The sequence below is a fragment of the Balaenoptera musculus genome, chromosome 20 (genome assembly GCF_009873245.2).
Source record: "Balaenoptera musculus isolate JJ_BM4_2016_0621 chromosome 20, mBalMus1.pri.v3, whole genome shotgun sequence".
Taxonomy (NCBI): Eukaryota; Metazoa; Chordata; class Mammalia; order Artiodactyla; family Balaenopteridae; genus Balaenoptera; species Balaenoptera musculus.
In genome coordinates this window covers 9391263-9407293 of record NC_045804.1, presented here as the reverse complement: position 1 = coordinate 9407293, position 16031 = coordinate 9391263, and the positions used below count along the sequence as shown (strand labels likewise).

The 16031-nt window shown below is 57.9% G+C and overlaps 2 protein-coding genes across 5 annotated transcripts; one reads left to right on the top strand and one right to left on the bottom strand.

The window, feature by feature from the left end:
* Positions 1-20: 20 nt before the first annotated feature.
* On the top strand, positions 21-11557 carry TK1 (thymidine kinase 1). Its single transcript, XM_036835373.1, has 7 exons — positions 21-232; positions 345-376; positions 1420-1530; positions 3095-3188; positions 9125-9214; positions 9519-9638; positions 9728-11557. The coding sequence occupies exons 1-7, from the start codon at positions 80-82 to the stop codon at positions 9926-9928; spliced, it is 801 nt and encodes a 266-aa protein (XP_036691268.1). The 5' UTR covers positions 21-79; the 3' UTR covers positions 9929-11557.
* SYNGR2 (synaptogyrin 2) lies at positions 9724-15981 on the bottom strand. 4 transcript variants are annotated; one of them, XM_036835369.1, is made up of 5 exons: positions 15504-15670; positions 13400-13637; positions 12914-13053; positions 12611-12824; positions 9724-9811 (listed from the first exon to the last, which is right to left on the bottom strand). In XM_036835369.1, exons 1-4 carry the CDS (start codon positions 15600-15602, stop codon positions 12627-12629), a joined length of 675 nt encoding a protein of 224 aa, XP_036691264.1. In that variant the 5' UTR covers positions 15603-15670; the 3' UTR covers positions 9724-9811; positions 12611-12626. The 4 variants fall into 4 exon arrangements, with proteins under 4 accessions (XP_036691264.1, XP_036691262.1, XP_036691265.1 ...); XM_036835367.1 differs by lacking the exon at positions 9724-9811 and having other exon boundaries at positions 11702-12824; positions 13400-13454; positions 13604-13637; positions 15504-15981; XM_036835370.1 differs by lacking the exon at positions 9724-9811 and adding an exon at positions 11702-12331.
* Positions 15982-16031: the final 50 nt, after the last annotated feature.

Sequence of the window (16031 nt, the reverse complement as noted above, 5' to 3'; positions counted from 1 at the left end):
TCTCCCGCCGGTCCCACAGCCGCACGCTGATTGGCTCCGGGCCGGCGGCGCCGGCTCCCGATTGGCCCGCGCGCCGGGGATGAAGAAGCACGGCGCGGGAACCGGCGCGAGCCTGCAGGGCGGCGGCGGCGGAGGTTCCTCGATTTGTGATCTCCCTGAAGGCACCATGAGCTGCATCAACCTGCCCACCGTGCTGCCCGGCTCCCCCAGCAAGACCCGGGGGCAGATCCAGGTGCGGGCCGCGGGGCGGGGTCGGGGTCGGGGTCGGGGTCGGGGTCGGAGTCGTGATCGGGGCCCGGGTGTCTGTGCGCACCGGGACCCAGTGACCTCTCCTTCTCTCCTAGGTGATTCTCGGACCCATGTTCTCAGGAAAAAGGTAATGGCCTCGCGGGACGGGGGTGGGCCGGGACCTCCTCCTCCACTTCCCTGCTTCTCCTCCAATCCCCGGGACCCCGTCCTCCTCCCCTGACGCCCCCCGACCCCGAGCCTGCCGCCCCTCTCAGAGCCCCGCCTCTAGAGCAACCCCCACTGCCCGACCCCCCGCGTTCGTGCCCAGGACGCCTCTCCTCCGTGGGATCCTCCCGGAAGAGGCGCTCCTCCCCTTCCCGTCCGGGTCGAAACCTCTTCCCCTTGGGATCATTCAACCACCGCTCCTTCCGGGAGCTGGTCACAGCTGCTCACCGTTTAGCCCCTCACTAAAGCCTTCTCTGAAGGGTGCGTCTACGGTGGCCAGGCCCTGTGCGCCCTGCAGTATGTGTGGCTTCCTTCCAGCGTGACTGTTTCCTTAGATGGCCCAGGAGCGTAGTCACTCTCCACACTGAAGAGTCAAGCGCTGGCGCCTTTGCTTCCCTGAAGTGATAGAACCAATCCCAGTGAGCCCCGAGTAACTCCCCTGGCCCCCCTTCCTATACGGCGCTGGGGGATCACTCCAGCTCAAATCCCTTGCCCACGATGGTGAGGCTCAGGGTGGGCTCAGGGTGGGCTCTTGGACTCAGAGACAAAGCGCTTCCCTTGTTGCACCAAAAGGTTCTGTGAAGTTAGTTCAGGCTATGTGAAGAACTGTGGGGTGAGATTACTTTGGAATGGAATCTGAACCCCTCTCCTCTGCATGTGGTCTTTGCTTTGCCCCCGACAAAATCACTCCTCCAGCCCTTCCCTGAATCACCTGAGGGCCCTTCTTTGCCACCCTCCCCATAGAGAATGACTACCAGCCCCAGATATGCTCCTCCCTCCTGGGTCTAGACTGAACTCTCTGTGTGGGCCCTTTCTGTCCTCACTGGTCCTCCCCACGCTCTGCCCTGCAGCCTTCCCATCCATTGGTGGGGCTCAGGCTGTATACCCCTAGAAGGCGGTAGGGAGCCCGACTTGTGCTAATGGGGTCTTCCTTGCCCACACTTATGCATGGGCCTTACCTTGCAGTACCGAGCTGATGAGACGCGTCCGTCGCTTCCAGATTGCCCAGTACAAGTGCCTGGTGATCAAATATGCCAAAGACACGCGTTACAGCAGCAACTTCTCCACGCATGACCGGTCAGTCCCTGCCCCTTCTGTCCTGTCCTCACACCTTTTGTGAGAAGCCCAGTGACGAGTCACAGAACATACTGTCAGAACTCGTTAGAGAGGATGGTTAATAATGCTGATGCCGGGCAGCGAACCCTTCAAATCTGCAAACTTTCCAGGTTGCTTGGCAAGGTACCCTAGAACTTGGCCTTTCTTGGGGCTCTAGCCCAGTGGTTCCTAACGGGACGTGATTTTGCCCGCTAGAGTCTATTTGCAATGTCTGGAGACGTTTTTTAGTTTTCACAACAGGAGGAGGTAAGGGCTTGATGGCAACTAGTGGGTAAAGGGCAGGAATGCCGCTAAACATCCTACAATGCACAGACAGCCCCATAACAAAGAATGATCCAGCCCCAAATGTCAGTAATGTCTGGCCAAGGTTGAGAAACCCTGCTCTTGACCTATGTGGAGGTTGCAGACTGGTTTTGTTGACCTGCAGGCTGAATTTTATTTAAGTTTTTAGTGGCTTGTCCTCGCCGACTCCCTGTCTCGTGGCCTTTGTGCATCCCCCTTTTATGTTGATCTGCCTGTGTCCTGTGGACATTTCAGTCTGCAGCCTGAGGTTGGGAGGTTAAATTTTGTACCACTCCTGCCATTCCGTACAGCATTTAGGGCCTGATGTTTTGGAGCCTGAGACACTTTTCTCATCTTCCAGATTCATCATCTACCTGAGCCCCCAGCACTGGAACACTCCCACACACAGGGCCTTTCACTTTCAGACTCTGCTGGGTAGGAATCTCCCCTCAGGACACACGAGGCAGCAGTATGAATGCGGATTTGAATCCTGACTCTGCCAGTTAATAGCTCTATGATCTCTGAGAAATCCTTTAATCAGCCAGAGGAGTCAAACGGAAGGAATTCTAGGTCACTGCACTGCTTGTTGGTGTTCGTGGCTTATCTCTGCTGGGGCACGGGGCTCCGAGTCTTAGATTCTGGTGCTAATGGTCTGCCCGGAGCCATGGTAGGACTTTCATGGGCCCTGGGGACTTTCTGCCTTCATGGACCCCTTCCTCTATAAAGAAAAAAATAAAAAATTATACTTTATGACTGCATTGATATAAAGACAAAGATAATCCTGACTGAGTTACATTTATTCTGATTTTTAAAAGAAATTAAAATGTTTCATTCATCCCCAAAGCATCATGGGCCCCAGGCACTGTACCTGATGAAGTAACCCTGTCTGCACCCCACCACACACACACACACATGCGTGCGTGCACACACACACACACACATTAAGCAGAGCAGAGAAGAGCTTTGCATCTGGGTTGAGCTTTACACTGGGCACTGCCAATTTCCAGTCCAAAGCGTGAAGTGAAATAGCTCTTGTTGAATAACTGGTTTTCCAAACAAAGACCTTTACTCTTCTCCCCAGATGTCTTCCCACAGGTGCTAACTTCTCAAAGCTCTGGGCAGACATCTCAGCCTGCTTTGCAGGTAGCGGGTGGTCATGAGACCGGTTCCCTGGCCCCTCATTCTGGTTCCTCGTCTCCTCGGGCTTCCTTGCCTTGCTCATGCTCTGGCTTTCTGTCCCCAGGAACACCATGGAGGCCCTGCCAGCCTGCGTGCTCCGGGACGTGGCCCAGGAGGCCCTGGGCGTGGCTGTTATAGGCATCGACGAAGGGCAGTTTGTAAGTTGACTTGTCCTGATAGCACTCTCCCTGTGAACTCAACTGTCCCCCTTTTTCCTCTGCTAATTTGGAGGTTATTGGTTCAATTTCTGATATTTTTATAAGGTAAACATTGTTAACTTAACTTGCTTTAACTAGTGTCTGAATACCCTTTGAATTCCCTTTACTGCTTTCTGTGTTACTGTTATATGGAATTTATTGTACCTTAAAAAAAAAAAAATTTAGGGACTTCCCTGGTGGTGCAGTGGTTAAGAATCCGCCTGCCAATGCAGGAGACACGGGTTCAAGCCCTGGTCCGGGAAGATCCCACATGCCGCGGAGCAACTAAGCCCGTGTGCCACAACTACTGAGCCTGCACTCTAGAGCCCACGAGCCACAACTACTGAGCCCACGTGCTGCAACTACTGAAGCCTGTGCACCTAGAGCCTGTGCTCCGCAACAAGAGAAGCCACTGCAATGAGAAGCCCACGCACCACAAGGAAGAGTAGCCCCCGCTCGCCACAACTAGAGAAAGCCCACTAGTGGCAATGAAGACCAACGCAGCCAAAAATAAATAAATAAATAAAATTAAAAAAAAAAAAAAAGATCACTTTAAAAAAAAAAAAGAAAATTTACAGGACTTCCCTGGTAGCACAGTGGTTAAGAATCCTCCTGCCAATTCAGGCGGCACGGGTTCAAGCCCGGGTCCAGGAAGATCCCACGTGCCATGGAGCAACTAAGCCCATGCGCCACAACTACTGAAGCCTGTGCGCCTAGAGCCCGTGCTCCACAACAAGAGAAGCCACCGCAGTGAGAAGCCTGCGCACCGCAACAAAGAGTGGCCCTCACTCGCTGCAACTAGAGAAAGCCCGTGCGCAGCAACGAAGACCCAACGCGGCCAAACATAAATAAATAAACTATATATATTAAAAAAAAATTTTTACAGTAAACAAAAAATTTGATTTCTCAACACTGGTGTATAGGGAGGGTTTGGTTCTGTTTAGCTCATTGTTGCTTTTTTTAAAAAAATTAATTAATTAATTAATTAATTTTTGGCTGCATTGGGTCTTCGTTGCTGTGCACGGACTTTCTCTAGTTGCGGCGAGTGGGGGCTACTCTTCGTTGTGGTGCACGGGCTTCTCATTGCTGTGGCTTCTCTTGTTGCGGAGCACGGGCTCTAGGTGCACGGGCCTCAGTAGTTGTGGCTCGCAGGCTCAGTAGTTGTGGCTTGTGGGCTCTAGAGCGCAGGCTCAGTAGTTGTGGCGCACAGGCTTAGTTGCTCCGTGGCATGTGGGATCTTCCCGGACCAGGGCTCGAACCCGTGTCCCCTGCACTGGCAGGCAGATTCTTAACCACTGCACCACCAGGGAAGTCCGCTTCTTTTTTTTGATTTAATTTATTTATTTTTTGGCTGTTTTACGTCTTTGTTGTTGCGCGGGCTTTCTCTAGTTGCGGAGAGCAGGGGCTACCCTTCATCGTGGTGCGTGGGCTTCTCATTGCAGTGGCTTCTCTTGCTGCGGAGCATGGGCTCTAGAGCGCAGGCTCAGTAGTTGTGGCGCACGGGCTTAGCTGCTCTGCAGCATGAGGGATCTTCCCGGACCGGGGATCGAACCTGTGTCCCCTGCATTGGCAGGCGGATTCTTAACCACTGCGCCACCGGGGAAGTCCCTGCCCCACAGTTCTGTTCCCTGTTTCTATGGCTACTTCCTCCCTGGCCAGCAAGTCAAACTCGAGTTCCCATAACAAGTGTTTATTACACCTACTGCAGAAACATCACCAATCTTCTGTTTTGCCCTCACCCCTGTGGGTCTTGCTCTGCAAGAAGTTCTGGGGCCCAAGGGTGGCTGCCTCGGTTGCCTCTCAACATGGGGCCTGACAAAAGGACTGCCTCTCCCTCTCCCTCCCTTCATCCTTCCCTTGGAGAGGGGTACATCTGAAGACCCCGCGCTATAAGCTGAGGGTGCGGTGGTAGGTGGGCAGCTGGATCCTGGTTATGCCAGCCTCACAGTGTCACCCCGAGTGCTGCTCTTACCTCTGTTTCTTTTTTTTTTTTTTTTTTTTTGACTATGCTGGGTCTTAGTTGCAGCACATGGGATCTTCGTTGCAGCATGCGGGATCTTTAGTTGCAGCATGTGGGATCCAGTTCCCTGACCAGGGATTGAACCCAGGCCCCCTTCACTGGGAGCATGGAGTCTTAACCACTGGACCACCAGGGAAGTCCCTGGTCTTATCTCTGTTTTATGACAGTAATAAGAGGGGTAATCTAGGAAAAGTTAGGACTACACACAAGAAGGAAGTCCATAATTTACTGCCGACATCTTCTGTCCAGAGACCACCAGGACTGAACAACTTGGGATTGTTGTTGCAGGGAGACACCTGGCATGGGAACTGGACGGTGTAGGTGAGGGGCTTAATTAGAGAGGGCTTGGTTATTAGGATGGGGGCTGCTTGGCTCTTGATTCGGTGTCCTGGGAAGGGAGATGATTCTGACCAGCATCTTAAACCTCACCTATAGGGTGGGTGGACCAGAAGGAGGCCGAAGCAGCAGCAGTGACGCCTTTAGCCAGGAGAGGGGACATTTGGTACACCGTAGCCTAGGCGATGTTCACGTTCTGTCCGTACTCAGACATGCTTCTGGAGGGGTCCACACGGCCTGCGGGACCTTAGTTCCCTGACCAGGGATTGAACCTGGGCCCTCAGCAGTGAGAGCGCGGAGACCACTGGGACCACCAGGGAATTCCCTAGGAGGGGTCTGGTTTTGTCTTGACTATCACAGTCACAGAATGGCCTTGCCGGAAGTTCGTATTTATAGATCAGGCTCATATCACGTGTTGTGACCATGTTTTCCTCATCAGCAAATACCTATCCTTATGAATGTACCATGTCTTACATGAGCTGGCCCCTTGGGTGTGGTACTTACAGGCTGTGATGGACGCTGTGTGCGGACATCCTGGCTATCGTCTGGTGTATTGGGGTTTATCTACTAAGTAGAATCACTGGTCAAGGGACCGATCTCATTCATTCAGTAAGTGTTTTCTGAGCTTGCGCCATGTAGCAGCAATGCTCTAGGTGTTGGGGATACAGCCAGGGTCTCGCCCTTGCACTTACATTCTAGTTGGGGGAGAGGAATATGTAAAAGGTGGTGGCAGCCGGGGGAGAAAGGCACCATGAGGGGGTGGAGCTAAGGTGGGGATGATGCTTTATGGGGCCGGTCAGAAAGGGGCCAAAAGGAAAGCGGGGTGAAGGTTCCCAGGCAGGAGTGTGCTTCTGGGCGTGTCTCAGGAGCAGCCAGGAGGCCAGGGGCTTTGGCCAGGTCAGAGGGAAAGACGTTGGCGTTAACCCCGGGAGAGCCTGGAAGCCACCCGGGGCGTCTCCTCTGCTGGGCGGGGGGGGGGGGGGGGGGGGGGGGGGGGAGGGGGGAGGGCTGGGGAGAGGCATCCGGGTCTTCGCGGAAATCCCCCGGAGGCGAGGGCAGGGTGGCGGCGGCTGCATACACACATCCTGTTCCAACTGCCTCTTTTGTTACTCTGGCGGCTGACATCATCTTCCCTGTTTCTCCTTTTGTAAATTGCCTCCTTCTCTTGGTTTATCTTTCCTCCATGGGACATGACGTAATCGGTGCCAGTTTGTCACATGCTGTAAATATTTCTTCCCTGTTTATTTGCCTCTGGATTTGGTCTGTGCCTCTCATTTAGTCTTTACCATTCATGGTGGAGCGGTTGAATGTTTCACTGTCACATCCTTTGTTCCCGTCCTCTGCGGCCTTTGCGCCTTCAACACCAGCCTGGCTGCCAGGAAGCAGGGCCTCCACCGGAGCAGGGCCGGGGTGCTTCCCTCGTGCATCACGAGGGCGCCACCTCTCGGCAAGATAAGGACGAGGGTGAAACTACTTCTTGGCTTCCTGAGCTCCCCGTTCGGTCCTCTCCCCTCATCAGACCTTGTTCAGGAAGCGGCTCACGGCAGGTCAGCCCAGGTGCTGGATCGGCAGGTGAACCAAATGGGTAGACTTGTCACCATCAAGAAACCCCTCCTGTTACTTTTCTACCTGGATCCCGTGTGGCAATCATTTTTGTCTACCAAGAAAACCCTACGTTTATTAAGTCCTCTGAAGTTCTGCTTTGAATGCAACCTGTATTAGAGTCTATGGCTGCTGTGACACGTACCATGGACTGGGCGGTTTAAACCACAGACATTTACTTCCCACAGCTCTGGAGGCTGGGAGCCCCTGAGGCCGTGAGGGAGGATCTGTTCCAGTCCTGTCCCCTTGGCGTGCAGGCGGCCATCTGCTCCCTGTGTCTGTCCCCCTCTGTGTCCACACTTCCCCTTTTTACAAGGACACCAGTCATACTGGAGTGTGACCCTACTGACCTACTTTATAACTGGATACCTCTGCAAAGATCCTCTCTCCAAATAAGGTTCTGAGGTATTGGGGGTGAGGGTTTCTACATATGGATTTGGGGGGTGGGAAGGGACACAATTCAACCCATAACATAACCTAAAAAATTTAATGGCAATAAAAACAAACGTCAGTAACGTGGTTGGTTACCAGTGGGCATTCTGGGATGTTGCGGGCAGCTCTGACCTTACCTTTGATCATTCAGGAACCCCAGCTGGGGGCCCAGGGTTCAGTGTTTGGGGGGGGGCGGGGTGGCATGTGAACAGGGGACAAAGTTTAAGTGGAAGAACTGAAGTCTCTGATGGTGGGCATCGCTGCAGCGGGCAAGACCGAGGACCCCGAGAGGTCCCCAAACCCTGGTGTGGAAGGACCCACACCTGATGAGGGCTTGACAGGGAGAGTGAGACGCAAGGGGTGCTCATCCCAGGGCGGTTTTGCCCGCAGCCCCTACCTGGGGGATATCTGGCAATGTCTGGAAACCATCTTGTTTGTGACAATGGGGGTAGGGGTGGAAGGCACTGGCTGACAGCTCCTTGCAGGCTGGGGGCTGCATTTCTGTGACCTGTGATGAGTCCTCTAGAGAAGAAGAGGGGCCTCACCTGCAGCCAGGCTGGAGCCTCTGGGTGGAGGTGCTGTTTCCGTAGCTCAGGCTCGGCAGCCCTGCAGAGGCCGTCAGATCTGCCTTTGGTAAATCCCGCTGGAACTGATCCAGGTTTTCTAACCCCTCTCCTGGTCCTCGTCTTGCTGAGCCCTCAGGTCTTGGTAACTTTGCACCTCCATGAGCGGCTTGGAGAGAGACCCTCTGCCCAAACACAAGAACTCCCCACTTCACCCAACCCAAAGACCAATCTAGATACATGATTGACCAGTGAAAGTTCACCAAAGAATTGAAGTAGCAGCCTCACCCTGGGCCACTGAAATGAAATTGGACTTACCAAGTAAGTGACCTTTCTGCAGGCCCTGTATTTAGAAGGGTGTGCTGTGCCATCCTGCTCTGTAAGTGGCCAGTGGAACCCTCATCCCTTCTCAAGGCGTCACACAGCACATTATGTTTTTAAAAAAGGCCAACACACAGAGCCTCCCTCTCAGCCAAATAGCATATGTCATAAATTATTCGAGGGTCCTTAATCCTTGAACACCACCAAGGGCCTTCCTTGCCTTTACTTGGGCTCAGAAACATAAAGTCATTGCCAAGGTCACAGCTAATGGGTCCAACCAAGACCATGGTTCAAGCCCAAGGCAGCCTCTGGTCTGGGCTTTTGACCACTGCGGTAGCAGACTGCCTCTTCTGGTGACGGTTCCGGGCGCTTGGCCTGGAGTGGTTCTCTGCTGGTTCTAAGGCCATGGCCTGGTTCTGCCATGGAAAGCTGGCAGGATGGTGGAGCGACTAGGGCTGCTGCGGACGTGCAGGCTGCGTGCCGGGTGGGGGGGCTGGGGCCACCCTATTCTCGCGCTCCACGCCAATCTGGGTGGCCACAGCTGCTGGGTCCGGCCACGTGGTCGTGGCTCCTGGAGGCTGCTGCCCAGGGCGGAAGCTCACTCCTCCTCTCACCCTTTCCAGTTCCCCGACATCGTGGAGTTCAGCGAGACCATGGCCAATGCCGGGAAGACTGTCATTGTGGCTGCACTGGATGGGACCTTCCAGAGGAAGGTAAGGCGTCTGGTCCAGGTCTCGGGATGGGACCCAGGAGGGAGGAAGGGGCCTGGGCTGTGCACAGACGGACAGCTCACCGCGCCCTGGATGACCAGACCATGCCAGAGCGCAGGCGCTCAGGTGAGCCAGACCCAGCTCCCTGGTTCGCCCCAGACTAGGCCGCCTGCTGCGGGGGCTGGTGCTCTGGGGGAAAGCAAGGTCAGGGCCTAGTCTCCTGGCTTCAGGGTTGTGAATCAGAGGGTTTCAAGGAAAAGCCCACCCGGTGAGGTAAGCGCACACCAGTCTTTCCATGGGAATACAGGCGTTCGGGACCATCCTGAACCTGGTGCCCCTGGCCGAGAGTGTGGTGAAGCTGACGGCGGTGTGCATGGAGTGCTTCCGAGAGGCCGCCTACACCAAGAGGCTGGGCGTGGAGAAAGAGGTGGCCCCTCCTGCCTTCTCTGAGGGGTGGAGGGGAGGGGGTGGTGCTGTGTCCCCGCTCAGTCCAGGCGCTTCATGTCCCACGGCCAGGTCGAGGTGATCGGAGGAGCAGACAAGTACCACTCCGTGTGCCGCCTCTGCTACTTCAAGAAGGCTTCGGTTCAGCCTGCCGGGCTGGACAGCAAAGAGAACAAAGAGAACTGCCCGGTGCTGGGAAAGCCCGGGGAGGCCCCGGGAGCCAGGAAGCTATTTGCTCCTCACCAGATCCTGCAGTGCAGCCCGGCCAACTGAGGCACAGGCCCCACACCCAGGACGGGGGCGGACCGGTCACCTGCTCCCGTGCCTGCTGCTGCCCCCTGGCAGACGCCTGCCCCCTGCGTGCTGCCCAGCCTTCTCGGAGGAGGAAGCGGGGGTTGGGGGGTGAGGTTTCACCAGCGCCCTTTCCCCGGCCAAGGGCCACGGGCCGGTAGTCTGCACATCACACTGCCCTCCTTGCCTGCCCGCCGGCTTCTCTCAGTTCCCTTCCCGGGCTACTCACAACCCACCCCAGGCCGGCGCGGGGTCTGCCCACTGCTGACCTGAGTCCCTCCCTCTCCAAGGGGTGAGGCCGGAGGCGCAAGCTCCTGTGACATCGGCGCTCCTGCCTGCTTTCCCCTTTGTGGCTTTTGCTGTTGAGTTTCTGTTCTCACTGGGAAGTCAGAGCACCAGCACCTCTGGCTCAGCACCAAGCCTCCTCTCGTGCAAAGACTTTAGTCCCCCTGCCTGGGACGGGCCCCTGGCCCCTCTGAAGATGGCTGGAGTTGTTCTCTCTTACTTCCCTTTGGGCCGAAAGCCCTTCCTGCTCTGGCGATCATTTTCTCCAGAATTACAGTTTCTTCCATGTGGGTGACACCCTGCTGGGGCTCAGATCCCAGGGGCTTGTCTTTCTTTCAAGGCAGGGGCTGTGATTTTTCTCTTTTAGTGTGTGAAATTAATAATATTAAAATTTACTGGTTGATGATGAAAGCGTATTTCTCTTTAACTGTCTGGGATTCCCCTGGTCTCACTGTAGACAGCTCTGACCTGATTTAGGTGTGGGGATTTCTTTTCAAATCATTTTCTAGTACTACTGATCTCTTAGCCACAACGCTTTTTAACTGAGAAATGATCGTGAAGCGTGTCCTGAGAGGAATGTTTGCCTGCTCTTCTGTTTGGGCAGGTTTCAGGTCAAGATGGGTGGATGAAGGAGCCTGGGACCCAGGTTGGAAAGATGAAGCTTTGGTCTGTGCTGCCAGATGGGGCTGTGAGGTCAGGTTTTGTTTGTGAAACAGACACTTGACAGTTCAGGAGCCAAGAAGACCAGCTCTGCTATGCCTCAGAAAATACACTGTGGGCAGCTTACATGGAGGCAAGAGTGCTCTAGGTCGGGTGTGGGTGGCGTGAGCCTGGGCTGTAGGTGTGCCCCGTGCAGATGGGGTCCGGGTTCCCCACCCTCGCCCCAGCTTCTCCCTCCCCTTTGCTCGCGGTTGGTCCCAGGTTACAGAGGTGCAGTACAGTGGTGAGACAGTAATTCCCAAACCCTATTAGTTTTTGCTCAGGATTTTGAAACTGTTGGGGCCCACTTTTGACAGCTCCCTGTCTGGGCTCAAAAGGGGAAGCCCCGAGTTGCCTTGCGGGCCCTGGCCTCCTGCCTGAGCCGGGCTTGTTCCCTGGGGCGGGCTGGGCGCTCAGGCCGGCCCCGTGTGTGTCCCGGACAGGCTGCAGAGGTGCTGAGCCCTGTCTACGGGAAGCAGAGGGCCCTCCAGGGGCACGCCGGGACCCTGGCAAGGCGGCCCAGAAAAGCCATGTTGTTTACAGGCTGAGCACAGTTGCTATTTTAAGATGCTGATGGAGGGCAGCGTGAGCAATGAGACCCTGGGTCGGTGGGGGTGTGTGGCAGGGAGCTGCTAGGCACGCTGGAGGGCCAGACTGCCACAACTCTGTTCAAAATACAGGTTCCTAAGACCGCGGCCAGAGGGTGTACCTCAGGGTGGAATTTCTCTTCCTCCTACCCCTAGACAGAGGCCCCACCCATGACAATGGAGATTATGAATGAGAAAAACATTTATTCCATCTCCAAAATTAGTCTAACAGAATCCAAGGGTGCAGTGCGTCTTCCCCCAAGGCTCTGCAATACATTCAGAGCAGCCTGTGGGCTGTGGGTGTGCCCCATACCTCCCAGCTAACAGTGGTGGGGTATTTACATAAAGCTGGGTGTTGTCATCAGGCAAAGCCCCTTCCTGCGGCCAAGGGGTGGGAGCAGAGACAGTGCTGCTTGGGGGGGGGGGGCGGGGGCGGGGGCGGGGGCGGGGGCGGGGGCGCGGCACCAGCCCTGCCCCTAGGCTGTCAGGAAGGTGACCCAGAGGCACTGGCACAGAGTCGTGAGCCCAGATCCAAGCAAGCAGACACTTCAGCAGTGAGCATGGGCTGCCGCTCGCAGAGCAGGCAGAGGGCAGGGGGCTGGGGGCAGAATGAACCTGAGTGAGGAGGAAAGGAGCCCCAGCCCAGCGCCAGCAGCAGAGCAGGGGGAAGGCCCCACAGCCTCATCTTTGGCAGAGACCCCCAGATGGCGGCGGCCACTGAGGCCTGCACGCGGCCCGGCTCCTTCAGGCTGGGGAGAAGCTAAGGCACGTGTCAAACCAGCACGTCGGACCCTTGGAGCTACTCCAGGCGGGGCTGGGGATCATTAAAAGCAATGACAAAACCTGTCTAAGCAAAAACCCTTCCCTAAAAAAATGCCCTCGAGGAGTGGTGGGTGAAGCCCCGTGGGGCACAGGCCGAGGCTCTGAGGCCAGCAGCCAGGACGAGGAGGCAGGGGCTCTCTCTCCAGGCGGTGTGTCAGCTCGGACAGGCGCCAGGTGGATCGAGAGGGGCCGGCAGCTCTGGGAGACCAGCCTCGGGGGAGGAGTCCGGGAAGAGGGGAGGCCCCCCAGGCGCCCTCCCTCCTCCCCTTACCAACCCCGGCTGCAGCTCAGTACACGGGGGGCGGCTGGTAGCCCTCTGTGGTCTCGGCGCTCTGGGTGAAGGGCGGCTGCTGGTAGCTGTCCGCAGGCGCGCCTGGGTAGGAGGCGTAGGCCGTGCTGGGGTCCAGAGCGGGGTCCACATAGTTCTGGATGAAGTCGTCCACTCCGGCCTTGTAGCGCTGGTAGGCCAAGGAGGCCAGCACGCCCTGCAGGGAGCCCCGAGGTTTGGGTTCCTCAGCCCTCCACCACCCTTCACCAAAGACACCAAGACCCTGGCCCGTCCTGGTCCACTTACCCAGGAGAAGACAGAAAAGAAGCTGAAGGTGATGGCCGCCCGGGCTGAGTCGGCTCCCACCAGCACATATTCCGGCTCAGTGGCTGCCCATTGATTGGCAAGGAAGCAGAAGCCAACAAACCACAGGAAGGTCCAGAGAGCTGGGGAGAAGGCCAGGAGGGCAGGGTTAGCTCCACGGAGGAGGCAGGAGGGCAGGCACCTCCTGGGAGGGAGAAGCCTCCGGGGGTGTAAAGGGCACTCATGCAGAAGCCAGGGTGGGGACAGGATGCCATCCTGGGAGTCCTTGCTCCAAGTCCCACTCAGCTCCGGCGGGTTTCAGCAGACGGTGAGAAATCCTTGCGTGCCAGCCTGTCTGCTGGGGAGGTCTGGGGACCTGGGGCTGCTCCCACCCCTCCCAAGCCCTGCAGTCACAGCACTCTAGAGCTCTTGGGACCACTGCCACTCCTGTTCACCCCAAGATCAAATGGAGGTGCAGCCGGCAGATACCTGAGAAGAGCAGGTCGCTGATGACCAGGTACTTGCGGTCAGTGGCGTTGCTGATCTGGGGGAAATAGACGTCAACCACGAGGAAGAAGGCCGAGGCCAGGAAGGCCAGCACCCCGATGGCGCTGCCGAAGCGGCACGCGTCCTCGTTGAGGTTGAACACGCAGTACTGCTGTTTGGAGCTGTGGGTGTTGCTGTAGCCCTCACCGAAGATGCATGAGAACACGATCAAGGCGAAGACCTGAGGGGGAGGCAGGGGAAGGGCTGAGTGACTGCTACCCTCGTGGGACAAACCCCCCAGGTGGCACACAGAGTGGGACCCTGATGGGTGTTGGACGCTGGCCTCTGCTCTTGCTGTTCCCCCTGCTGGAGGTTGGTGTCCCAGCCCCTCCTGAACTTGGGGAGCGAGTCCCTCCCTCTCCCTTCTCCTGGGCTATCTCCAGACACCAGTCACAAGTCACAAGGGGCATGGCCGGGGATTCCTGGACTGGGGATGGTGGGGAGTGGAGGGGGATCTCCTGGGAGGGGACTGCCCGCCCAGCTGTCTGCCTGGAGGATGGGTACTGGTGGTTAGGTACTTGAAGATGAAGGGCAATCGCCCAACCTAAACCACTCCCACTTTCAGTGAGTTTTAAACAGGATGGGTCACAAAGTCATAGAAACCCAAGCTTGGAGTGTCACCCCCATCACCTGTCTGACTCACCTCTACAGCACCCAGCCTCTGCCTAAACACCCAGTGACGGAGGACTCCTCCCACCTCAGGAGAGCCATGCCTCCGAGCTGAAATAGTGTCCCCAGGCCCCCACTTCCTGGAGCCCCCTCCAACTCTTCCCTGCTGGGCTCCCCAGTTTGGCCAGCTTTTTTCCTACAAGGAATTCTGGCCTCTTTGGCATCCTGGCCCCTGCCCTCCCAGGGAACCCCAGCTGGCCTCCCGCTCATAGTGGGTCCTACCCACACAGGGCACCTCAGGCTGGTCTGCCCAGCAAGCCTGTGGACATAGCTCTGCACTCAGACCCCTGGATGTACTGGGGTGGGGGTCGAGGGGGTGTACCAGCCAGAACTCTGGGAGGGGATCCAGGCCCTTGCGAAAGGCCTCACGTCACCTCTCTCCGCCCCAAACTGAAAGGCCACCGCTCATCCCTGCCTTATGTCAGCAGACCCGGGACAGTCTGGACGCCTGGCTCCCTCTGGGACGGGCCCAGGCCTCTCCCCAGCCTGCCCTGCCTGCCTGCACAAGGCCCTCTCAATAGGCTCTGGAGGTGGCAGTCACAAACCCCACCCCCAGCTGGAGATGAAGCCGGAACTCCGGATGCTGGGAGCAGTGTGCCAGCCTGACTCCTGGCACTGCCATCCTGAAACGTGGGCATCTGCTCCTGGGGTCAGACCCCACAGTCAGGCAGAGCGGGGGTGAGGGTGCCACCAGGGCAACTCGTAGGGCTCCAGTCCCAGGCAGGGGCAGGTGTGGTGTGGGCGCCGCATGCCCAGCCCTCTGCCTGCGGGCTGGCTAACACCTTGTCCAGCTTTGGGCTCTGGTTGTCCAAGAGCATAGGACCTCCCACCAACGCCCCACCCCCAGTAACCTGGTACTGGAGCGCTCATCCAGCTCACAAGGAGGACAACACCCTGGGTTCACCTGATCTTGGATGGGGAAGCAGACCCATGGGCTGCTCTTGAGTGGAAGAGAGACTCTATTTCAGGGCGCCAGGCTGCCCCCCAACCCCCCGCACCCCACGTGGCTTCGGAAAGCCCCTTCCTGATGAATTCCCCCAGGCTGGGAGTCGCGGCGTGCCGGCCACCTGTCCTGGAGCCGCCTCAAACTCCTCCCACTGCCAGCAAGGCGACGGGCCTGCTCCCCGCGGTGCCGCCCGGCCATTCCGCGCCCGGGCTGGGAGGTGGGGGGTGGCGGGACCCAGGTTCTGGGGGCGGCGGGGCCCAGGGGGGTGAGGGGCTGGAGGGTTCCGGGCCCCGCTCGCCCGCCCCACGCGCGCCGCTCCCACCCCCGGGCCTCGGCCGCCACCACCTGTCGCGCTCTCAGGCTCGCGGCGGCCCCCCTTCCCCCCGGCCTGGCGAAGAAGTCGGGTCCCCGAGGCCCCGCACCCCGGCTCACCAAGCACACGGCGCGCACCACCACCTGCGGCTGCGTCAGGAAGCGCCGCAGGTCGAAGGAGCCGCCCGCCTTGGCCGCGCCGTAGGCCCCGCTCTCCATGTCGCCGTCGCCGCCGCCGCCGCCGCCGCCGCCGCCGCAGCCGCGGACTGCTGAGGAGCCAGCCCGCCGCCTTGCCCCCGGCCCGGCTCCTCCCCAGGGGCGTGGCCAGCGCCGCCCCAGGGACCGAAGGCAAAGTACGCCCAAGGCGAGCGGCGGTGCAGGAGCGGCAGGGGTTCCCTGACAGCCCGGCCTGCGCTTCCAGCGGCCGACATCCGTCCAGCGGCCGCGGGCTCATTGTCCAGCCCACCTCTCGGCCGGGGTCTCGTCCCTCTGCTATGCTGGTCCGCAGGGCGACTGGAAAGGGGCCAGAGAGTCCCCAGGAAGAGAGGGTCGCAAGGAGGGCCCGCCCCTCTGCTCCATCCATTCTTTGCCCCTGCACTCCCGCCTCCTCCTCCAGGAAGCCCCGCCAGACGCCGTCTGGGCCCCACC

Excerpts from the sequence above, each read along its gene's own strand:
- TK1 (XM_036835373.1), top strand. The coding sequence starts at position 80 with ATGAAGAAGCACGGCGCGGGAACCGGCGCGAGCCTGCAGGGCGGCGGC. Across the intron at positions 377-1,419 it reads CCCATGTTCTCAGGAAAAAG|TACCGAGCTGATGAGACGCG; the intron begins GTAATGGCCTCG and ends CTTACCTTGCAG. Across the intron at positions 9,639-9,727 it reads GGCTGGGCGTGGAGAAAGAG|GTCGAGGTGATCGGAGGAGC; the intron begins GTGGCCCCTCCT and ends TCCCACGGCCAG.
- SYNGR2 (XM_036835367.1), bottom strand. The coding sequence starts at position 15,966 with ATGGATGGAGCAGAGGGGCGGGCCCTCCTTGCGACCCTCTCTTCCTGG. Across the intron at positions 13,638-15,503 it reads TGGTGCGCGCCGTGTGCTTG|GTCTTCGCCTTGATCGTGTT; the intron begins GTGAGCCGGGGT and ends CCTCCCCCTCAG. Across the intron at positions 13,455-13,603 it reads CGTGTTCTCATGCATCTTCG|ATCAGCAACGCCACTGACCG; the intron begins GTGAGGGCTACA and ends TATTTCCCCCAG.